Genomic DNA, 21,103 nt, shown 5'->3' with positions numbered 1-21,103 from the left:
GCACGGTGAAAACCACCCGTGGAGACCTAGGAGCTACCAATTCCTAAATCAATTATTTTGACCAAAATACAGAGAGAATCATATTAAAATTATATTCGTAATCAGTAAGATCGTCTGCAAGATGCCACAGAGCGAATTTTTGATTATTAGTCATTAGCACTGAAATTTTAGGTTGGAGATTCGAAAACTGAAAGCTGAAATTTTAGATTGGAGAGATCTAAGATTTGAGAAACGATTATGAATTCGGGCCATAGAGAGTGAGAATTTATTTTTCAGATTGGTAACCCTGAAACCGGAGTTTCGCATTATCACGTTTCGTGTGAAGTCTCCAATATCAGTTCGGAGTTTGCCCGTTATTCCTGTCGACTGTTAATGTGATTAGTTTACCTGCCACGTACTTACTTAAGATAGTGATTGTTCGAATTCACGTTTTCAGCAGCGAATTTCATAAATTAGTTTCGCCGATAGTTGGGAATAAAAGATATATAGGTAAGTTTATGAATTAACATTGTTGATGTTAATCGAAATGCCGTTTCCGTAAATTTATGGTTGAATTTAATGTCACTGTGACTGTAGATGCTAATAATTGCGTTTTTTACGTACTTGAAATTATTTTCGGCTCGATAGTTATTAGTAACATGTCAACCGTAAGATATGTCGTACTTGCAGACAGGCAATTATGAGTCGCTGGGCAAATAAAACCGCAATCGTTACCGGCGCTGCATCCGATCTTGGTCAAGCAATTACATTCGTTCTTTTGAAAGATGGAATACACGTGGCTGCTGTAGATAGGAAGGAAGAAATAGAAAAAATTAACGCGAAATACGAAAATATGGATAAAAAAGATACATTTACGGGTAAATTAGAATTTAAATGTGATGTAAAGAATATCGCAGAAACACTCACGAAGGATGTAAATATTTTGATCAATATTATCGATCCTGTTGGTAAGTATTCGTGCGTTGTTGTGACATTACTTATATAGAATATTACAATGAGAAATGAGGGAAGAGGGAGGGGAATAGAGAAAGGAGAGGTAGAGAAGGAGCGGGAGAGAGAGCGAGAGAGAGAGAGAGAGAGAGAAAGAGAGAGAGAAATTATCTATTTATGACAAACCAGTAATTAGTATTTTTTAATAACAAACTATGAAATTGTAATATATTAGAACCTTTTAATAAATCACGTGCGTGTAACACGTATCGAAAAGATTTTTCGAAATTTGCTGTATTAGATTCCCCACTATACATTTTATCTCAATGATATGTAATTGGTTGATTTCACATTAATTAAAAACAGCGAACTAATATATATATTACATATATTTATGCATAACATTTTCATAGGCAATATATTATAATTGATAATCTCAATAATAAAAGTCCTTTTGAGCATGTAAATTAATAAATATGACGAATGATTAATAAGCAAATCTTGCAAAACTTCTACATTGCTTGTGTTTCTTCAGCCACAAAATGAATTATCTAAATAAAAGCATAACCCGCTAAAAAATTTATGTAATGTAAGAAAACTATATAATATTGTCTATATGAGAATTCAATATTATAGTGTCTTTACGTATTATCATGCATTTTGACCAACCACAAATCACTTTCAATTTAATGTGAGACAAAATTATCCTCAACGTTTCCTTGGATTGGTTACAAGTTGTCCAGGTCGCATAAATGTTTGTTAAATTTTATTCTGGTAAAATCTTATTTCAAATTTATGTGAAATCTCTATTTACATCTGAAACACAATTCATATTTGATACAAAAATTTGATAAATATCAAAATATAAGAAATATAAGCAAAACACTGATTTTATACATATGTATATTGTAATGTGTCAGAGAGCGAATTAAACAAACTTTTTTTGTTTGTTTGACTTAATCTCTTACAACATACAAGATCAATGTTTTCCTCATATTTTTTATATTTTGATATGTATCCAATTTCTTTATCACTTTATTTATGTTTTTCTGATATAAGACGGATTATATATTGCAAATTTGATTACAAAATTTTAACGGAATAAAATTTGATACATTTATGCAGTGTGGACAATCTGTAATGAGTAATCAATTTAAGGAAACGTTGAGGATGATATTTTGTTTCATATAGATTAATGCGTTTAAATTGAGAGCGATTTGCGGTAGGCCAAAATGCGTGCTAAGATAAATATAAAAACAACAATATTGGCAATATCGTAACAAAATATGGTTTTCTCACTTTATACATCTTTTCATCTTACATATTTTTTATACATTCGTTTATATAATTCAATGTGATTAAAAAAACGCGCATAATGTAGAAACGTTTTATGACTATTTGTTTATTAAATATTTTTATCGACGTATTCATTATATTTATTAACTTACAAGGGAAGTTCGGCAAGTCGAAAATTCAAAAAAATCTGAAACTTGGCATAATTTTAGAGTAATATATCCTAATAACGAAACCATTTTTTGTTGGTGCTAAAAAACGGGTTTAGGGATATAACCAACCGTTAGAAAATCGATTTTTGCGTTTCGAAGCGAATATCATCGAAACAAATAGAAATATAAAAGATTTCTATGTTCAAACAAATGTTTTATGGCTTTAAATGTACTTTACAATTGCGTACTTGGATTTTTTAAAAATGATAAAATTTTTAAAAATACCGTCACCACTCAAAATATAAGAAATATTGATATTATATATATATATATATAACAATATATATATTGTTGCATGTTCTAAAATATTCTATAAATTATACTTCCAGATATTGATTTAAAAACCTCATTAATTTTAGATGTTCGTTCGTCGACATATCTTACGATTATAAATGAAGCGATAAAGTCTATGCGCAGGCGAAAAGTCGAAGGGCACATTTTCAATATCAACAGGTATTATTATTTAATTTATTCATTAATTACAACAAGTTTGGAAATAAATTTGGATATATTTTTAATATAAATAAGTCAAGCATTTATTCTTGGTTTCCTATAGTAAAACAAAAATGTGGAACATGTTGAAAAAAATACAATGATTTTTATTTATTGTTAACTTTTATCATTAGCGATTTAAATAACAGATAATTTTGGTATTTATAGTGTTCACGGTCATTTCCTTCCAACACTTCCTGATTCATGTGCGAATGAAAGAGATACATTTCTTTTTAATGAGTGTATCGTTTCTAAGCATGCAAGTGTCGTTTTGACTCATCTGGTACGACGTCAACTAGTGGACGTTAAACCTCCTATTCGAGTTACGGTAAGTTGCGATCAAATAAATTCACATTTTCTGTTTCTATCTCTCTTTTTCTGTTGTATAAAAATATCATTCTAATTAGAAATATATATAATATAAAATTGTAATTATAAAAACACATACGTTTTTTAATCATTATGTGTGATATCAATAATATAATATAATATAATGAAAAATTATGTTGCAATAAGAAAATAAGAGCAAAAGAGAATTTTTATATAAAAATATTGTAAGTTTACATAGGTATTACATAAATAAGTATTTCATAGAATATTAATATATATAAAATCAAAAAAACAATGAATGATACCAGGTGTTATTTGTGTATAATTATATCAAATGCATTTTCATCAATATAAATTTTATTTCTATGATTCTTACTTATTCGTTCTTTTCAGAGCATTAGTCCCAGTTGTCTGAAAACGGATATACCTTTGAATGAGTCTAATAAGTTAAGTTTAATGCCAGAGGATGTAGCGGATGCGATCATTTATGCTCTTAGACTAAAACCGACAGTTCAGGTTAATTTTTGCTAACGCATTCTTTGCTAAAAAAAACATTGTTTCACATGTTGTTTAATTCCAGATTTCGGAGCTTATTATTCAATCTACCGGAATACATCCATGAAAAATATTTTTTGCAATATGTCCACCTCTCTTAGCACCTCACATAATATAGTATAAAGAGATTTTTATTTAAAATAAGTTTGTATTGCTTTGTATTTTTTTGCATGAATATAAAATTTTGTATGTAATTTGTGTGTGTACATGTATATATGTGTGTGCTTGAAATGTGTTATATACTTTGCCTAATATATATTTTGCTAATATAATATTTTATATATATACGCACATACATATATGTATATTTACCGGTTGCAATTAAATTTATAGTGAAAAGAAGTAATCTAACAAAAAGTTATGAAAATAATAAAGTTTCTATGTTTATTCTATATTTCTACATTCTATTCTTTTATCATTTTGTTTATCAGCGCGCGATGCTTCACATCATTATCTATCGCTTTAAAAAGATACATCAAAACACTAAAAATTTAAATTTTGCGACTTATTTTTCTTATCGTCATGCAACATTATCATTAATACGTTTAATAAAAATACGTTCATATAAAAAAATGTATTAATAAATATTGCTTACTAATTTGGCATTTAATAAAAATATAAATATAAATTATATGTAAATATTTGCTCCCTTGTGTATGAAGAAAAAATATAATAATCTTACTAAAAACATTATAAAATCCAAATGTCTTAGATTGTTTTGTTTTAGATTTCTATATTTTATATTCTTATTTTATATTAAATGTGAAAATTCAAAAATTTAAAAATTATGAGTGTCTATTATATTATTTTTGTATTATATTATCATATAATTAGTCTATAACAAATCTATCATAAATATTTATATTATAATGAGGTGCGCTTTCTGAGGCTACTATCCCCACTTTATACACGAAGAAATAAGTTAGCTTTGCTCTCTACCAGTAGAATTTCATAATATTCTCTTATTACCTCTCTTTGCTCATTTTGTACTAAAGCATCAGTTAAAAGTCGACAGGAGGCACCATGAAGACTAGAAACTACCAATTCGTTAATCAATTATTTTGATCAAAATACAAAGAGAATCATATTAAAATTATGATATCCGTAATCAGTAGAATCGTCTGCAAAGTGCCACAGAGCGAATTTTTGGATAAAAAGTCAAAATAAAATTACTAATAAATGTGAGAGACGCTTGCCCCTAGTAGCGGGTTAGGTGTAGCTAGGTACGAGTTTCGCGAATTTTATTTATTATAAATTTTTATGAGGCAAAATGCAAAATTCTATAAGAAATATACTAAAAAAAAATTTATGGAAAATTATCATTTCTTCGAGAAGAAATGACGGATTTAGGAATACTACTAGATTTATATCTAACATACATCCGAGGAAATTTCCATGATAACATATTGGTTTGTCAAGGAGAGATTATCGCTCTATCTTTTTCTCTCTTGTACTTCATATATTAACGTCCGTGTAGGCACAAACCAATATTGTCAACAATATTCAACACACAGATGATTATGATTAATTTATAATATAGATAGTGTGTTGTCCCGCTCTCATTAATTGTGCTGATATTGCCGCGTAATTACATTACTGCATAAATATTAATAATATGAAAAGAGTAGACGTTATATTAAAAATCAAGTTTGAATCAATAATTATTGATATGTAGTTATTTTGATGAACAATTTTTATATAATATATTCAATTATTAAAATTATTACATTTTTATATTAATTTCAAAATAATTTTTAAAACATTGAAAAGATACATATAAACCTCTACATAGGCTCGAATTCATAGTCGTTTCTCATATCTTAGGTCTCATCTCCAATCTCAAATTTTAGTTTTCAGATTTCGAATCTTCAACCTAAAATTTCAGTGGTAGTGGCTTATCATCAAATTCGGTCATTTATCGGATTAAATGAGAATAGGGATCTTTAGAATATTACTTTCGTTCAATGTAGAGACCTGACTATTGAAATAAATAATGGTGAAAAATTAAAAATCATAGCTGCAAAAGAGTTTGTAATTATTCATGTTTTTTTTATTTTCTCGCTTCTTAATTCGCTCATTTTCTTTAATTCGTGATAAATTATCTTTTATTATTTTGGTTGATTGATTCATTTCTCTTTCTCACTTGTTTAAGAGTTTAATTTATTTGTGATCAAAGATCACCATCAGTAAGTAATTATAAGTTTTATATCACATTAAGTTTTATATTATAAATAATTTACGAACTGTAACAATATTAATTTTTTAATATTGAAAATGCAATTACAAATTATTGTTATAAACTTCTTATTTTGATTAAAACTAGTTCTTAATCAAAAATTTTTTGAATATATATGCATGCATAATGTTTTTTATTTTTCAATAGTCAGGTTTCTACTCTCGCTTAGTCAGGAAGACTCGAATTTGAAGATTAGCAGTGAAATTTTAGGTTGGAGATTCGAAATCTGAAAGCTAAAATTTGAGATTGGAAACGAGATCTAAGATTTGAAAAACGATTATGAATTCGGGCCATAGAGACCGAAAATTTATTTTTCAGATTGGTAACCCTGAAATCGGAGTTTCGCATTATCATGTTTCGTATGAGGGGTCCAATATCAGTTCGCAGTTTGCCAGTTATTCCTGTCGACCCTTAATGTGATTAGTTTACCTGCCACGTACTTACTTAAGATAGTGATTGTTCGAATTCACGTTTTCTGCAGCGAATTTCAAAAATTAGTTTCGCCGATAGTTGGGAATAAAAGATATATAGGTAAGTTTATGAATTAACATTGTTGATGTTAATCGAAATGCCGTTTCCGTAAATTTATGGTTGAATTTAATGTCACTGTGACTGTAGATGCTAATAATTGCGTTTTTTACGTACTTGAAATTATTTTCGGCTCGATAGTATTATTAGTAACACGTCAACCGTGAGATATGTCGTACTTGCAGACAGGCAATTATGAGTCGCTGGGCAAATAAAACCGCAATCGTTACCGGCGCTGGATCCGATCTTGGTCAAGCAATTACATTCGCTCTTTTGAAAGATGGAATACACGTAACTGCTACAGATATCGAGGAGAGAAAAATGGATAAACTTAAAACGACATACGAAAATATGGATGAAAAAGATACACTTATGGGTAAATTAGAATTTAAATATAATATAAAGGATATCGAAGAAACATTCAAGAAGGATGTGGATATTCTGATCAATAATCTCAATACTTTTGGTAAGTATTCGTGCGTTGTTGTGACATTACTTATATAGAATATTATAAAGAGAGATGAGGGAAGAGAGAGGGGAATAGAGAAAGGAGAGGTAGAGAAGGAGCGGGAGAGAGAGAAAGAGAGAGAGAGAGAGAGAGAAATTATCTATTTATGACAAATCAGTAATTAGTATTTTTAATAACAAACTATGAAAATGTAATATATTAGAACCATTTAATAAATCACGTGCGTGTAACACGTATGGAATAGATTTTTCGAAATTTGCTGCATTAGATTCCCCACTATACATTTTATCTCAATGTTATGTAATTGGTTGATATCACATTAATTAAAAACAGCGAACTAATATATATATTACATATATTTATGCATAAAATTTTCATAGGCAATATATTATAATTGATAATCTCAATAATAAAAGTCTATTTGAGCATGTAAATTAATAAATATGACGAATGATTAATAAACAAATTGTGCAACATTTCTACATTGCTTGTGTTTCTTCAGCCACAAAATGAATTACATAAATAAAAGCATAACCCGCCAAAAAATTTATGTAATGTAAGAAAACTATGTAATATTGTTTATATAAGAACTCAATATTATAGTCTTTATGTATTATCATGCGTTTTGACCAACCACAAATCACTTTCAATTTAATATAAGATAAAATGATATCCTCAACGTCTCTCCTTGGATTGATTACAAGTTGTCCAGGTTGCATAAATGTTTGTTAAACTTTATTGTGTTAAAATCTTATTTCAAATTTATGTGAAATCTCTATTTACATCTGAAAAACAATTCATATTTGATACAGAAATTTGATAAATATCAAAATATAAGAAATATAAACAAAACACTCATCTTATACATATGTATATTGTAATGTGTCAGAGAGCGAATTAAACAAACCTTTTTGTTTGTTTGATTCACTCTCTTACAACATACAAGATCAATGTTTTGCTCATATTTTTTATATTTTTATATTTATCCAATTTCTTTATCACTTTATTTATGTTTTTCTGATATAAGACAGCTTACATATTACAAATTGATTACAAAATTTTAACGGAATAAAAGTTGATACATTTATGCAATGTGGACGATCTATAATGAGTAATCAATTCAAAGAAACGTTGAGGATGACATTTTGTTTCATATAGATTAATACGTTTAAATTGAGAGCGATTTGTGATGCGTCAAAATGCGTGATAAGATAAATGTAAGAACAACAATATTGGCAATATTGTGACAATATAATTTTCTCACTTTATACATCTTCTCATCTTACATATTTTTTATACATTTGTTTATATAATTCAATGTGGTTAAAAAAACGCGCATAATTTAGAAATGTTTTATGATTATTTGTTTATTAAATATTTTTATCAACGTATTAATTATATTTATTAACTTACATGCTCGAATAGGCTTTTATTATAGGAATTAAATATTTTGTATAGATCGAGCTCTTCTCACTAAATTTATTATTTATATTACACTTCGTTATATTAATCTCTATCGAAGAACGCTACACATTAGTAATAATATACTTGAAAAAACACGCATCTATTTCTGTGCGTTTATTATTTTTATACTTTTTGTACTGAGGGAATTTTTGGTCTCATTTGAAAATTTAATTTTGAGCATGAAATTATAATTAGGTTCATTCGAAAATATAACTTCTAACGCAAAAGATGTTATCGCTGAAGAAAAAGCTCTCACACTTCTACACGTATCACGTACAATTCGCAATGGCGAATAGAGACTTTTATTCACATTAGAAGACTTCTATTTACGTATACATATACATATACATATATATATATATATATATATATATATATATATATATATATATATATAATTCATAGAATATTTTAAAACGTGCAACAATATATATATTGTTGCATGTGTTTTAAAATATTCCATAAATTATACTTCCAGATATTGATACTTGCAATAACTGATTTGAAAACCTCATTAATTTTAGATATAGGATTGACGTCATATTATGAGTTTATAAATGATGCGATAAAGTCTATGCGCAGGCGACAAGTCGAAGGGCACATTTTCAATATCAACAAGTATTATTATTTAATTTATTCATTAATTACGACAAGTTTGGAAATAAATTTGGACATACTTTTAATATAAATAAGTCAAGCATTTATTCTTAGTTTCCTATAGTAAAACAAAAATGTGGAAAATCTTGAAAAAAATACAATGATTTTTATTGTTAACTTTTATTATTAACAATTAAAATAACATAGATAATTTTGATATTTATAGTATTTATGGTCATTTCCTTCCGAAAAAATCTCTGGATAATGTTTTGGATGAAGAAGGTGCATGTCTTTTTAATAAGTATGTCGCTTCTGAGCACGCAAATGTTGCTTTAACTCATATGGTACGATGTGGAGTAAAGGGCGTTAAACCTCCTATTCGAGTTACGGTAAGTTGCGATCAAATAAATTTACATTTTCTGTATCTATCTCTCTTTTTCTGTTATATAAAAATATCACTCTAATTAGAAATATATATAATATAAAATTGTAACTATAAAAACATATACGTTTTTTAATCATTATGTGTGATATCAATAATATAATATAATATAATAAAATATCATGTTGCAATAAGAAAATAAGGGCAAAAGAGAATTTTTATATAAAATTAAGAATTACATAAGTATTACATAAATAAGTATTTCATAGAATATTAATATATATAAAATGAAAAACACAATGAATGATGCCAGGTGTTATCTGTGTATAATTATATCAAATGTATTTTCATGAATATAAATTTTATTTCTATGATTCTTACTCATTCGTTCTTTTCAGAGCATTTGTCCCAGTTGTCTGAAAACGGATATATCTTCGACTGAGTTGCCGCCATTGTTTTATAATTTCTTGGGGCCAGTGGATGTAGCGGATGCGATCCTTTATGCTCTTACACTAAAACCGGAAGTTGAGGTTAATTTTCGCACTTTTTTCTAATAAAAACATTGTTTCACATATTTTTTAATTCCAGATTACGGAGCTTATTATTCAACCTACCGGGACACTTCCATGAAAAATATTTTTAGCAACATGTCCCTTCTTAGCACCTCACTTAATATAGTATAAAGAGATTTTCATTTAAAATAAGTTTATATTGCTTTGTATTTTCTTTTGCATGAATATAAAATTTTGTATGTAATTTGTGTGTGTACATGTATATATGTGTGTGCTCGAAATGTATTATATACTTTGCCTAATATATATTTTGCTAATATAATATTTTATATATATACGCACATACATATATGTATATTTACCGGTTGCAATTAAATTTATAGTGAAAAGAAGTAATCTAACAAAAAGTTATGAAAATAATAAAGTTTCTATGTTTATTCTATATTTCTACATTCTATTCTTTTATCATTTTGTTTATCAGCGATGCTTCACATCATTATCTATCGCTTTAAAAAGATACATCAAAACACTAAAAATTTAAATTTTGCGACTTACTTTTCTTATCGTCATGCAACATTATCACTAATACGTTTAATAAAAATACGTTCATATAAAAAAATGTATTAATAAATATTGCTTACTAATTTGGCATTTAATAAAAATATAAATATAAATTATATATAAATATTTGCTCCCTTGTGTATGAAGAAAAAATATAATAATCTTACTAAAAACATTATAAAATCCAAATGTCTTAGATTGTTTTGTTTTAGATTTCTATATTTTATATTCTTATTTTATATTAAATGTGAAAATTCAAAAATTTAAAAATTAAGAGTGTCTATTATATTATTTTTGTATTATATTATCATATAATTAGTCTATAAGAAATCTATCATACATATTTATATTATGAGGTGCGCTTTCTGAGGCTACTATCCCCACTTTATACACGAAGAAATAAGTTAGCTTTGCTCTCTACCAGTAAAATTTCATAATATTCTCTTATTACCTCTCTTTGCTCATTTTGTACTAAAGCATCAGTTAAAAGTCGACAGGAGGCACCATGAAGATTAGAAACTACCAATTCGTTAATCAATTATTTTGATCAAAATACAGAGAGAATCATATTAAAATTATGATATCCGTAATCAGTAGAATCGTCTGCAAAGTGCCACAGAGCGAATTTTTGGATAAAAAGTCAAAATAAAATTACTAATAAATGTGAGAGACGCTTGCCCCTATAGTAGCGGGTTAGGTGTAGCTAGGTACGAGTTTCGCGAATTTTATTTATTATAAATTTTTATGAGGCAAAATGCAAAATTCTATAAGAAATATACTAAAAAAAAATTTATGGAAAATTTCTTCGAGAAGAAATGACGGATTTACGAATACTACTAGATTTATATCTAATATACATCCGAGGAAATTTCCATAATAACATATTGGTTTGACAAGGAGAGATTATCGCTCTATCTTTTTCTCTCTTGTACTTCATATATTAATGTCCGTGTAGACACAAACCAATATTGTCAACAATATATTCAACACACAGATGATTATGATTAATTTATAATATAGATAGTGTGTTGTCCCGCTCTCATTAATTGTGCTGATATTGCCGCGTAATTACATTACTGCATAAATATTAATAATATGAAAAGAGTAGACGTTATATTAAAAATCAAGTTTGAATCAATAATTATAGATATGTAGTTATTTTGATGAACAATTTTTATATAATATATTCAATTATTAAAATTATTACATTTTTATATTAATTTCAAAATAATTTTTAAAACATTGAAAAGATACATATAAACCTCTACATAGGCTCAAATTCATAGTCGTTTCTCATATCTTAGGTCTCATCTCCAATCTCAAATTTTAGTTTTCAGATTTCGAATCTTCAACCTAAAATTTCAGTGGTAGTGGCTTATCATCAAATTCGGTCTTTTATTGGACTAAACGAGAATAGGGATCCTTAGAATATTACTTTCGTTCAATGTAGAGACCTGACTATTGAAATAAATAATGGTGAAAAATTAAAAATCATAGCTGCAAAAGTGTTTGTAATTATTCATGTTTTTTTATTTTCTCGCTTCTCAATTCGCTCATTTTCTTTAATTCGTGATAAATTATTTTTAATTATTTTGGTTGATTGATTCATTTCTCTTCCTCACTTATTTAATTTATTTGTGATCAAAGATCACCATCAGTAAGTAATTATAAGTTTTATATCACATTAAGTTTTATATTATAAATAATTTACGAACTGTAACAATATTAATCTTTTAATATTGAAAATGCAATTACAAATTATTGTTATAAACTTCTTATTTTGATTAAAACTAGTTCTTAATCAAAAATTTTTTGAATATATATGCATGCATAATGTTTTTTATTTTTCAATAGTCAGGTTTCTACTCTCGCTTAGTCAGGAAGAATCGAATTTGAAGATTAGCAGTGAAATTTTAGGTTGGAGATTCGAAATCTGAAAGCTAAAATTTGAGATTGGAAACGAGATCTAAGATTTGAGAAACGATTATGAATTCGGGCCATAGAGACCGAAAATTTATTTTTCAGATTGGTAACCCTGAAATCGGAGTTTCGCATTGTCATGTGTCGTGTGAGATCTCCAATATCAGTTCAGAGTTTGCCCGTTATTCCAACTTTTAATGTGATTAGTTTACGTGCTACATACTTACTTAAGATAGTGATTGCGCGAATTCATACGTTTTCTGCGGCAAATTTTATAAATTAGTTTCGTCGATAGTTGGGAATAAAAGATATATAGGTAAATTTATGAATTCACATTGTTGATGTTAATAGAAATGTCATTTCCACAAATTTATTGTTGAATTCAACGTCTTTGTGACTGTAGATGCTAATAATTGCGTTTTTTACGTACTTGAAATTATTTTCGGCTCGATAGTATTATTAGTAACACGTCAACCGTGAGATATGTCGTACTTGCAGACAGGCAATTATGAGTCGCTGGGCAAATAAAACCGCAATCGTTACCGGCGCTGGATCCGATCTTGGTCAAGCAATTACATTCGCTTTTTTGAAAGATGGAATACACGTGTATGCTATAGATACGAAGGAAGGAATAGACAAATTTAACGCGAAATACAAAAATATGGATAAGAAAGATACACTTACGGGTAAATTAGAACTTAATTATAATATCAAGGATATCGAAAAAACAATGAAGAAGGATGTGGATATTCTGATCAATAATATCAATGCTTTTAGTAAGTATTCATGCGTTGTTGTGACATTACTTATATAGAATATTACAATGAGAAATAAGGGAAGAGAGAGGGGAATAGAGAAAGGAGAGGTAGAGAAGGAGCGGGAGAGAGAGAAAGAGAGAGAGAAAGAGAGAGAGAGAGAGAAATTATCTATTTATGACAAATCAGTAATTAGTATTTTTAATAACAAACTATGAAAATGTAATATATTAGAACCATTTAATAAATCACGTGCGTGTAACACGTATGGAAGAGATTTTTCGAAATTTGCTGTATTAGATTCCCTACTATACATTTTATCTCAATGTTATGTAATTGGTTGATTTCACATTAATTGAAAACCGCGAACTAATATATATATATATATATTAGATATATTTATCCATAACATTTTCATGGGCAATATATTATAATTGATAATCTCAATAATAAAAATCTATTTGAGCATGCAATTAATAAATATGACGAATGATTAATAAGTAAATCGTGCAACATTTCTACATTGCTTGTGTTTCTTCAGCCACAAAATGAATTACCTAAATAAAAGCATAATCCGCTAAAAAATTTATGTTATGTAAGAAAATTATATAATATTGTCTATATGAGGACTCAATATTATAGTCTTTACGTATTATCACCCGTTTTGACCAACTACAAATCACTTTCTATTTAATATGAGACAAAATTATATCCTCAACGTTTCCTTGGATTGGTTGCAAATTGTCTAGGTTGCATAAATGTTTGTTAAATTTTATTCTGTTAAAATCTTATTTCAAATTTATATGAAGTCTCTGTTTACATCTGAAACACAATTCATATTTGATACAAAAATTTGATAAATATCATAATATAAGAAATATAAGCAAAACACTCATCTTATATGTATATTGTAATGTGTCAGAGAGCGAGTTAAACAAGCCTTTTTTGTTTGTTTGACTCACTCTCTTACAACATACAAGATCAATGTTTTGCTCATATTTTTTATATTTTGATATGTATCCAATTTCTTTATCACTTTATTCATGTTTTTCTGATATAAGACAGATTACATATTACAAATTGATTACAAAATTTTAACGGAATAAAATTTGATGCATTTATGCAATGTAGGCGATCTATAATGAGTAATCAATTCAAAGAAATGTTGAGGATGACATTTCGTTTCATATAGATTAATACGTTTAAATTGAGAGCGATTTGTGATGGGTCAAAATGCGTGATAAAATAAATGTAAGAACAATAATATTGGCAATATCGTGACAAAATATAGTTTTCTCACTTTATACATCCTTTTATCTTACATATTTTTTATACATTCGTTTATATAATTCAATGTGGTTAAAAAAACGCGCATAATGTAGAAACGTTTTATGATTATTTGTTTATTAAATATTTTTATCAACGTATTAATTATATTTATTAACTTACATGCTCTAATATGCTTTTATTATTAGAATTAAGTATTTTATATAGATCGAGCTCTTCTCACTAAATTTATTATTTATATTATACTTCGTTATTAATCTCTATCGAAGAACGCTACACATTAGTAATAATATACTTGAAAGAACACGCATCTATTTCTGTGCGCTTATTATTTTTATACTTTTTGTACTGAGGGAATTTTTGTTCTTATTTGAAAATTTAATTTTGAGCATGAAATTATAATTAGATTCGTTCGAAAATATAACTTCTAACGCAGAAGATGTTATCGCTGAAAAAAAAGCTCTCACACTTCTACACGTATCGCGTACAATTCGCAATGGCGAATAGAGACTTTTATTCACATTAGAAGACTTCGATTTACATATACATATATATATATATATATATATATATATATATATATATATATATAATTTATAGAATATTTCAAAACGTATAATATATACATATATATATATATATATATATATATATATATATATATTTTGTTACACGTTTTAAAATATTCTATAAATTATACTTGCAGATACTGATTTGAAAACTTCATCAATTTTAGGTATAGGATTGTCGTTATATCATGAGCTTATAAATGATGCGATAAAGTCTATGCGCAGGCGACAAGTCGAAGGGCACATTTTCAATATCAACAGGTATTATTATTTAATTTATTCATTAATAAATTTGGACATACTTTTAATATAAATAAGTCAAGCATTTATTGTTGGTTTCCTATAGTAAAACAAAGATGTGGAAAATCTTGAAAAAATAGAATGATTTTTATTATTAGCAATTAAAATAACATAGATAATTTTGATATTCATAGTATTTACGGTCATTTCCTTCCAACAAAATCTCTGGATAAAGATTTGAGTGAACAATATGTATCTCTTTATAATCGGCATGTCGCTTCTGAGCGCGCAGGTGTTACTATGTCTCATATGATACGATGTGGAGTAGAGGGCTGTGAACCTCCTATTCGAGTTACGGTAAGTTGCGATCAAATAAATTCTCATTTTCTGTTTCTATCTCTCTTTTTCTGTTATATAAAAATATCACTCTAATTAGAAATATATATAATATAAAATTGTAATTATAAAAACACATACGTTTTTTAATCATTATGTGTGATATTAATAATATAATATAATATAATGAAAAATCATGTTGCAATAAGAAAATAAGGGCAAAAGAGAATTTTTATATAAAAATAAGTATTACGTATGTATTACATAAATAAGTATTTCATAGAATATTAATATATATAAAATGAAAAACACACACACACAATGAATGATGCCAGGTGTTATCTGTGTATAATTATATCAAATGTATTTTCATCAATATAAATTTTATTTCTATGATTCTTACTAATTCGTTCTTTTCAGAGCATTAGTCCCAGTTGTCTGAAAGTGGATATACCTTTGAATGAGTCTAATAATTTAATGCCAGAGGATGTAGTGGATGCGCTCATTTATGCTCTTAGACTAAAACCGGAAGTTGAGGTTAATTTTCGCACTTTTTTCTAATAAAAACATTGTTTCACATATTTTTTAATTCCAGATTACCGAGCTTATTATTCAACCTACCGGGACACTTCCATGAAAAATATTTTTAGCGATATGTCCACCCCTCTTAGCATCTCACTCAATATAGTATAAAGAGATTTTTATTTAAAATAAGTTTGTATTGCTTTGCATTTTTTTGCATGAATATACAATTTTGTATGTAATTTGTGTGTGTACATGTATGTATGTGTGCTCGAAATGTGTTATATACTTTTCCTAACATATATTTTGCTGATATAATTTTTTATATACATACGCACATACATATATATTTACAAGTTACAATTACATTTATTGTGAAAAGAAGTAATCTAACAATGAGTTGTGAAAATAATATAATTTCTATGTTTATTCTATATTTCTACATTCTACTTTTTTATCATCGTGTTTATGGGCGTGCGATGCTTCACATCACTATCGCTTTAGAAAGATACATCAAAACATCAAAAATTTAAATTTGCGACATATTTTGCTTATCGTGATGCAACGTTATCACTAATACGTTCAAATGTTATCGCTTCATTCAAATTTCGACAAAGTAATTGCTATATGCGACCGTGGTGGTTACATCCTGCTTGGCGCATGACAAATACAGCGATGTCATATAGCATTTACACGAATGATCAAAACGCGTGTTTCCTACACACTATTGCGTATTCGTATTCGTGTTTCTAAACGTGAATTTCCGATGACGATAGCAGCTCACATTGTACCGAGCTCGATTGTCAACCAGGGAGGCATTTGAGGCGATAGTTAAGATGTCAAACAAATTCCGTCGCGCTTCGTGTCGAGAGGGCTATTCGTGTGAGGGGAAAATCACGTCAACCACGAAAGGAAAATCGATTTTCCTGCCGTACGTCGAATGGTCAGGACTTGCCGAAAATTTAAGTGCACACTTCAAGTTCCAGCTTTGTAATTAGACTTCTTGTAATGTTTTAGTGAGATATCATTTTAAACTTACTACACATATTTGGAGAACTACATAAAATTTAAAATCCGTAGTTTCTATTTTTTCGCTTTTAAATGCTTTTAGCTGTTACATTAAGAAGAGGCGGAATTAAGAGGAGCAAGATTTAAAGCGCGGAAGAGCAGTGGGATGATGATCGATAAAGACGTACTCGACGCTTCAGAGGGCTGTCTGTATGGACAGGCCGGTATTTAGGAATTTATATTAAAATATGTAAATCTATTGGCGCGCGGGCATATTTGAAAACAGATAAATTATGCCGGCCGTGTATTGCGTTCCCGCGGTAAAATATCGACAACGGGCGGCAAGGGGTTGAGGCTGACGGCGAAAGCGGAGTTCCTCGCATAACGGCACGTTCTGTCGACCGGCAGAAATGCGATTTATGACGATCATTGTGTAACGATCATAAATTATTTCTTTATTTACGAGGAAGAGAGAGAGAAAGAGAAAGAGAGCGCGAGAAAGCGCGAGAGAGCGCTTACATGGCCAACAGCATCATTTGCATTTATTGTTTTTTCGTGCCTTTCACATTTTTTTCAAATAGTAACACCTGATGCTTCCAAATTCTGCCACTCTTCGCTTATAGCTAGTTTACATTCTATAACAACGAATTTATCTCGTAAGTTGGAATTATTAGATATTTTTCTGTGCAACATAAAAATGTGCAATTAAATATCTCAAATTATTATAGAGATTTAAAATGTCGCTTCAGTAGTTAACAATTCAATATACTTGTAAACTGGAATTAATAGTGGTTTGGTTGGAAAACATTCCTTATTTGCAGTATAGGCTATTATATTGCTTCGAAAACTTAAACTAATTTCGCGAATTCCTGAATTTACACGAGCCACTGAATGTTAAGGAACAAACATCCCGATTTAACTTCCTTAAATGCGTTCGTAACTGTTTCTGACAGGAAACAACTCACCTTCTCTTCTCCACTGACTCTGTATGCTAACAGTTGTTTGACCGTGTTTCTGCAGTTCTCGCGCATTTGAATACGTCTCAAAGTATATATTTTGGGTACATCTTCTGTAAGTCTAAACAATTGATGAATATGTACGTACGATTCTCTTGGAGAATATTGTTTGCATTATATTTCTCCGTCTTTTTATTTGCTGACGAAGTCTAAAAAGCAAATTTTTAATGCGAGCAACTATTATATATCTCATTTTTTAATTAAAAATATCATTGATGAAATCTACGAAATATTTTAGAAATCGAAACTAAAAAAAATTAATTATAATGCAAAAGAAAATAACAATAAATTGTTCATCGAAAATTTAATCGAGTAATTTTTACTAGTACTTGTAAATTTAATATAATTTGTGCATAGTTTTGTATGTAATAGTTCTTTATTTATGTCTGTTTTTAAGAGAAGGCAGAAAGAAACAGATTTAAATAATTCTACAGTAGAATCATTAAAGAAAAATGATAACTTTAGTTACTCTTTACATATATATTTAATCAAGAAATATTTTTCTTCGAATTTTGTTTAGCGTAAAGTTAAAGCCTCGCGATTGAGAATCGAAAAAAATGATTTCGATGCATCAGAAGTTTTGACTTGTCTCATTAAAGCGGGTCTGCGAGACGGAGGGCGAAACGTGGCGCGCAGCTGGATACGACGACAACGAGGAGTCAGTCAGATTGCTAAGGGTTCGCTAGACGGGATCGGGGGTGCCTGCAGAAGGTTCGTTAGCGGAACAGTGGCAGTGCAAACACGGCTTAAACCGACTGCGTACGTGCGTCAATGCGGTGTCAAATTTGAAGTGATTCGCGATGACGGCGTGCACGTGACGCGTCGGTACTAAACGCGCACCTTCGCCGACGACGACGACGATGACGACGATCGTTCGACGTATTGGCCCGTGTCGTGGAGCCATACATATATTGGGCTGAATATCGAACGAGCCCGTCTGTTGACTTATTAAAAGCCGGCTGAAATTGGAGCAAAGGTGGAAAATTCGATTCCCCGGATTTCGGCCGATTTCCGTGTTCATCGTGGTGGTGCAGTAGTGACCTCAATTATTCCGCCGCGAATGAAAGCTATTTTCCCGAGGTAACTATATTGCGCGGTTCCGAGTGCATTCGGGCATATTCCTGATAGAGGTAGACGGCAGTGAAATTTTCGCGTCGATGTCACTAGTTCAAGGTTTTAAGATTGTAAATCTCATGCAATAAAAAAGCTGAGGAACCGGAATTATGTATAACAGATTGAATGTGCCGTCTGTTTTCCCCTTTCTTTCGGTTTAATAGAGAAAACGCAGAAAATCTCATTAAATATAATATTATAATTATAATGATATAATTAAAGATCGTGAGCAAATTTTTATACAATTTTGACGAATTATGTTTGTTCAATAATTATCCAAAAATTGCATAAAATACGTAAAGTGCATAAAAGATAATTTTAATTAATATGAAAATTAAAATATGTTACGCTGCAACTTCTTTAATCATTTTTCTAATCGAATATAATAAGATATTTGATAAAATATTATATTATTATATATCAAATTTTGATTATGCAACGAGATTTTCAAGTATTAAATTGCACAAAAAAGAGAGATTAAATTAGAAATGCCGCATTTTCTCTTTTTAATTGTTTTCTTCCGGCAAAGACGCTTTCCTTTACACGATTATGTAATGTGACGCGTACGCACATACAGCAACTAAAACGTCAACTGCAATTAGCGCATATTCTCCTCGACGACCGGTTTAGATAATACAGTCTAAACCGTGGGCTTTATGTGTTATCTCGTCGATTGCTTCGCTAACCCCTGAAATTTTCGAACGACCTCATCGCCCGCCATTTCCTTCCTCGCTGCCCCCCGTCTATTTCCTCTCGCATAATCTACAATTGCGAAACTGAGGAGAAGTTGCGGAATAGTTCGCTCTCTTGCCCGGCGAGTATGAATTTAATCGTTCCCCGTACGATGTCGAATTCGACGCGATTCGCACGCGTAATGCCGAGGCAAATCGCAATGCTGAGGCAAGGATCATTTGTGTAATGCGGATAATAAGACGGCAAGAAGGACAGCTGACGATTATGACTTGCAGCGTAGGATTTGAATTTTCGCTTTTGTATTACAAGGGGCGTATACCTTGAGGATGAATATTATGGACGGCGCTCTTGTCAAACGCAAAACGGAGAGAGGAGAATCTTTCGCCTCCGTTATATAAATCCGCTCGTTTCATTCGTCCGTATCCCGGAGACATTCATGAGGTAAAAAGATGCGCATAATGTTATCAACGCATTCCCGACGTGGCCGCGCGTAGTTTAATCCACTGCGACGCTGATCCCCGCGGTACACGATGAATTCCGTCCGTCGTCATCTGTAGTGGTTGTTAGTAATATTGGATGAGACTAAAAGGAGAAATCTGAGAGAAGTGTCATTTGAATAATGTAGATAAGTTTACTCCGCTTGGAAAATACAAAAACGGGAAAGATCGCGATTTCGCTCAGTCGGAGGAAATATACGCGCCCGCGCATGCCATGATTTAATCTATTGCGAGAGTAGTGTCTTGGCAAGAGTCAATGTAGAGATATTAAATCGACAGGATTTAACAAGTAAATTTTTGTTGGAATATGACTATATGGATTTTTTTATTAATCATTTATATAAATATATACAATATATTTAAGTATATTGTATATTTGGCAGATCTCTCTTATTAATCATTTATATAGATATATATTGTACATACGTGTATGTGTGTGGACAGTGAAATATTTATTAAAAACTATATAGAAAATAAGGATAATGTTCCCTATAATATTTGATCATATTTTGTATTGAATATTTCTGAAAAATAATCAACTTCGGGCAATCAAATCATTATCTATTTCTTATATTGTGAAAAAATA

General features: G+C 29.4%; 3 protein-coding genes across 3 annotated transcripts; all 3 read left to right on the top strand.

Annotated features, from left to right (window-relative positions):
* Positions 1–318: 318 nt before the first annotated feature.
* On the top strand, positions 319–4,385 carry LOC145966963 (farnesol dehydrogenase-like). The gene is made up of 6 exons (XM_083091429.1): positions 319–489; positions 670–947; positions 2,795–2,888; positions 3,096–3,255; positions 3,651–3,773; positions 3,838–4,385. The coding sequence occupies exons 2-6, from the start codon at positions 680–682 to the stop codon at positions 3,877–3,879; spliced, it is 687 nt and encodes a 228-aa protein (XP_082947555.1). The 5' UTR covers positions 319–489; positions 670–679; the 3' UTR covers positions 3,880–4,385.
* A 2,033-nt stretch (positions 4,386–6,418) lies between these two features.
* Positions 6,419–10,649, top strand: LOC145966962 (farnesol dehydrogenase-like). The gene is made up of 6 exons (XM_083091428.1): positions 6,419–6,579; positions 6,762–7,042; positions 9,034–9,127; positions 9,333–9,495; positions 9,887–10,018; positions 10,077–10,649. Exons 2-6 carry the CDS (start codon positions 6,772–6,774, stop codon positions 10,116–10,118), a joined length of 702 nt encoding a protein of 233 aa, XP_082947554.1. The 5' UTR covers positions 6,419–6,579; positions 6,762–6,771; the 3' UTR covers positions 10,119–10,649.
* Positions 10,650–12,634: 1,985 nt separating this feature from the next.
* LOC145966965 (farnesol dehydrogenase-like) lies at positions 12,635–16,588 on the top strand. The gene is made up of 6 exons (XM_083091430.1): positions 12,635–12,797; positions 12,980–13,257; positions 15,260–15,353; positions 15,527–15,689; positions 16,089–16,205; positions 16,264–16,588. The coding sequence occupies exons 2-6, from the start codon at positions 12,990–12,992 to the stop codon at positions 16,303–16,305; spliced, it is 684 nt and encodes a 227-aa protein (XP_082947556.1). The 5' UTR covers positions 12,635–12,797; positions 12,980–12,989; the 3' UTR covers positions 16,306–16,588.
* The last annotated feature ends 4,515 nt before the right edge of the window (positions 16,589–21,103 follow it).

This window comes from Camponotus vicinus, unplaced genomic scaffold (assembly GCF_025532165.1).
Source record: "Camponotus vicinus isolate PSW18456_S1 unplaced genomic scaffold, iyCamVici1.0 SCAF_2, whole genome shotgun sequence".
NCBI classification, from domain to species: domain Eukaryota; kingdom Metazoa; phylum Arthropoda; class Insecta; order Hymenoptera; family Formicidae; genus Camponotus; species Camponotus vicinus.
The sequence above is the reverse complement of the archived record's forward strand: the minus strand, read 5'-3'. Positions and strand labels throughout refer to the sequence as shown.

What these genes read in the sequence shown, in the direction of transcription:
- LOC145966963 (XM_083091429.1), top strand. Translation starts at nt 680, where the DNA reads ATGAGTCGCTGGGCAAATAAAACCGCAATCGTTACCGGCGCTGCATCC. An exon ending in CAATATTATCGATCCTGTTG is followed by an intron (nt 948 to 2,794) that starts GTAAGTATTCGT and finishes CATTAATTTTAG; the next exon opens with ATGTTCGTTCGTCGACATAT. An exon ending in CACATTTTCAATATCAACAG is followed by an intron (nt 2,889 to 3,095) that starts GTATTATTATTT and finishes TGGTATTTATAG; the next exon opens with TGTTCACGGTCATTTCCTTC.
- LOC145966962 (XM_083091428.1), top strand. Translation starts at nt 6,772, where the DNA reads ATGAGTCGCTGGGCAAATAAAACCGCAATCGTTACCGGCGCTGGATCC. An exon ending in CACATTTTCAATATCAACAA is followed by an intron (nt 9,128 to 9,332) that starts GTATTATTATTT and finishes TGATATTTATAG; the next exon opens with TATTTATGGTCATTTCCTTC. An exon ending in AACCTCCTATTCGAGTTACG is followed by an intron (nt 9,496 to 9,886) that starts GTAAGTTGCGAT and finishes CGTTCTTTTCAG; the next exon opens with AGCATTTGTCCCAGTTGTCT.
- LOC145966965 (XM_083091430.1), top strand. Translation starts at nt 12,990, where the DNA reads ATGAGTCGCTGGGCAAATAAAACCGCAATCGTTACCGGCGCTGGATCC. An exon ending in CACATTTTCAATATCAACAG is followed by an intron (nt 15,354 to 15,526) that starts GTATTATTATTT and finishes TGATATTCATAG; the next exon opens with TATTTACGGTCATTTCCTTC. An exon ending in AACCTCCTATTCGAGTTACG is followed by an intron (nt 15,690 to 16,088) that starts GTAAGTTGCGAT and finishes CGTTCTTTTCAG; the next exon opens with AGCATTAGTCCCAGTTGTCT.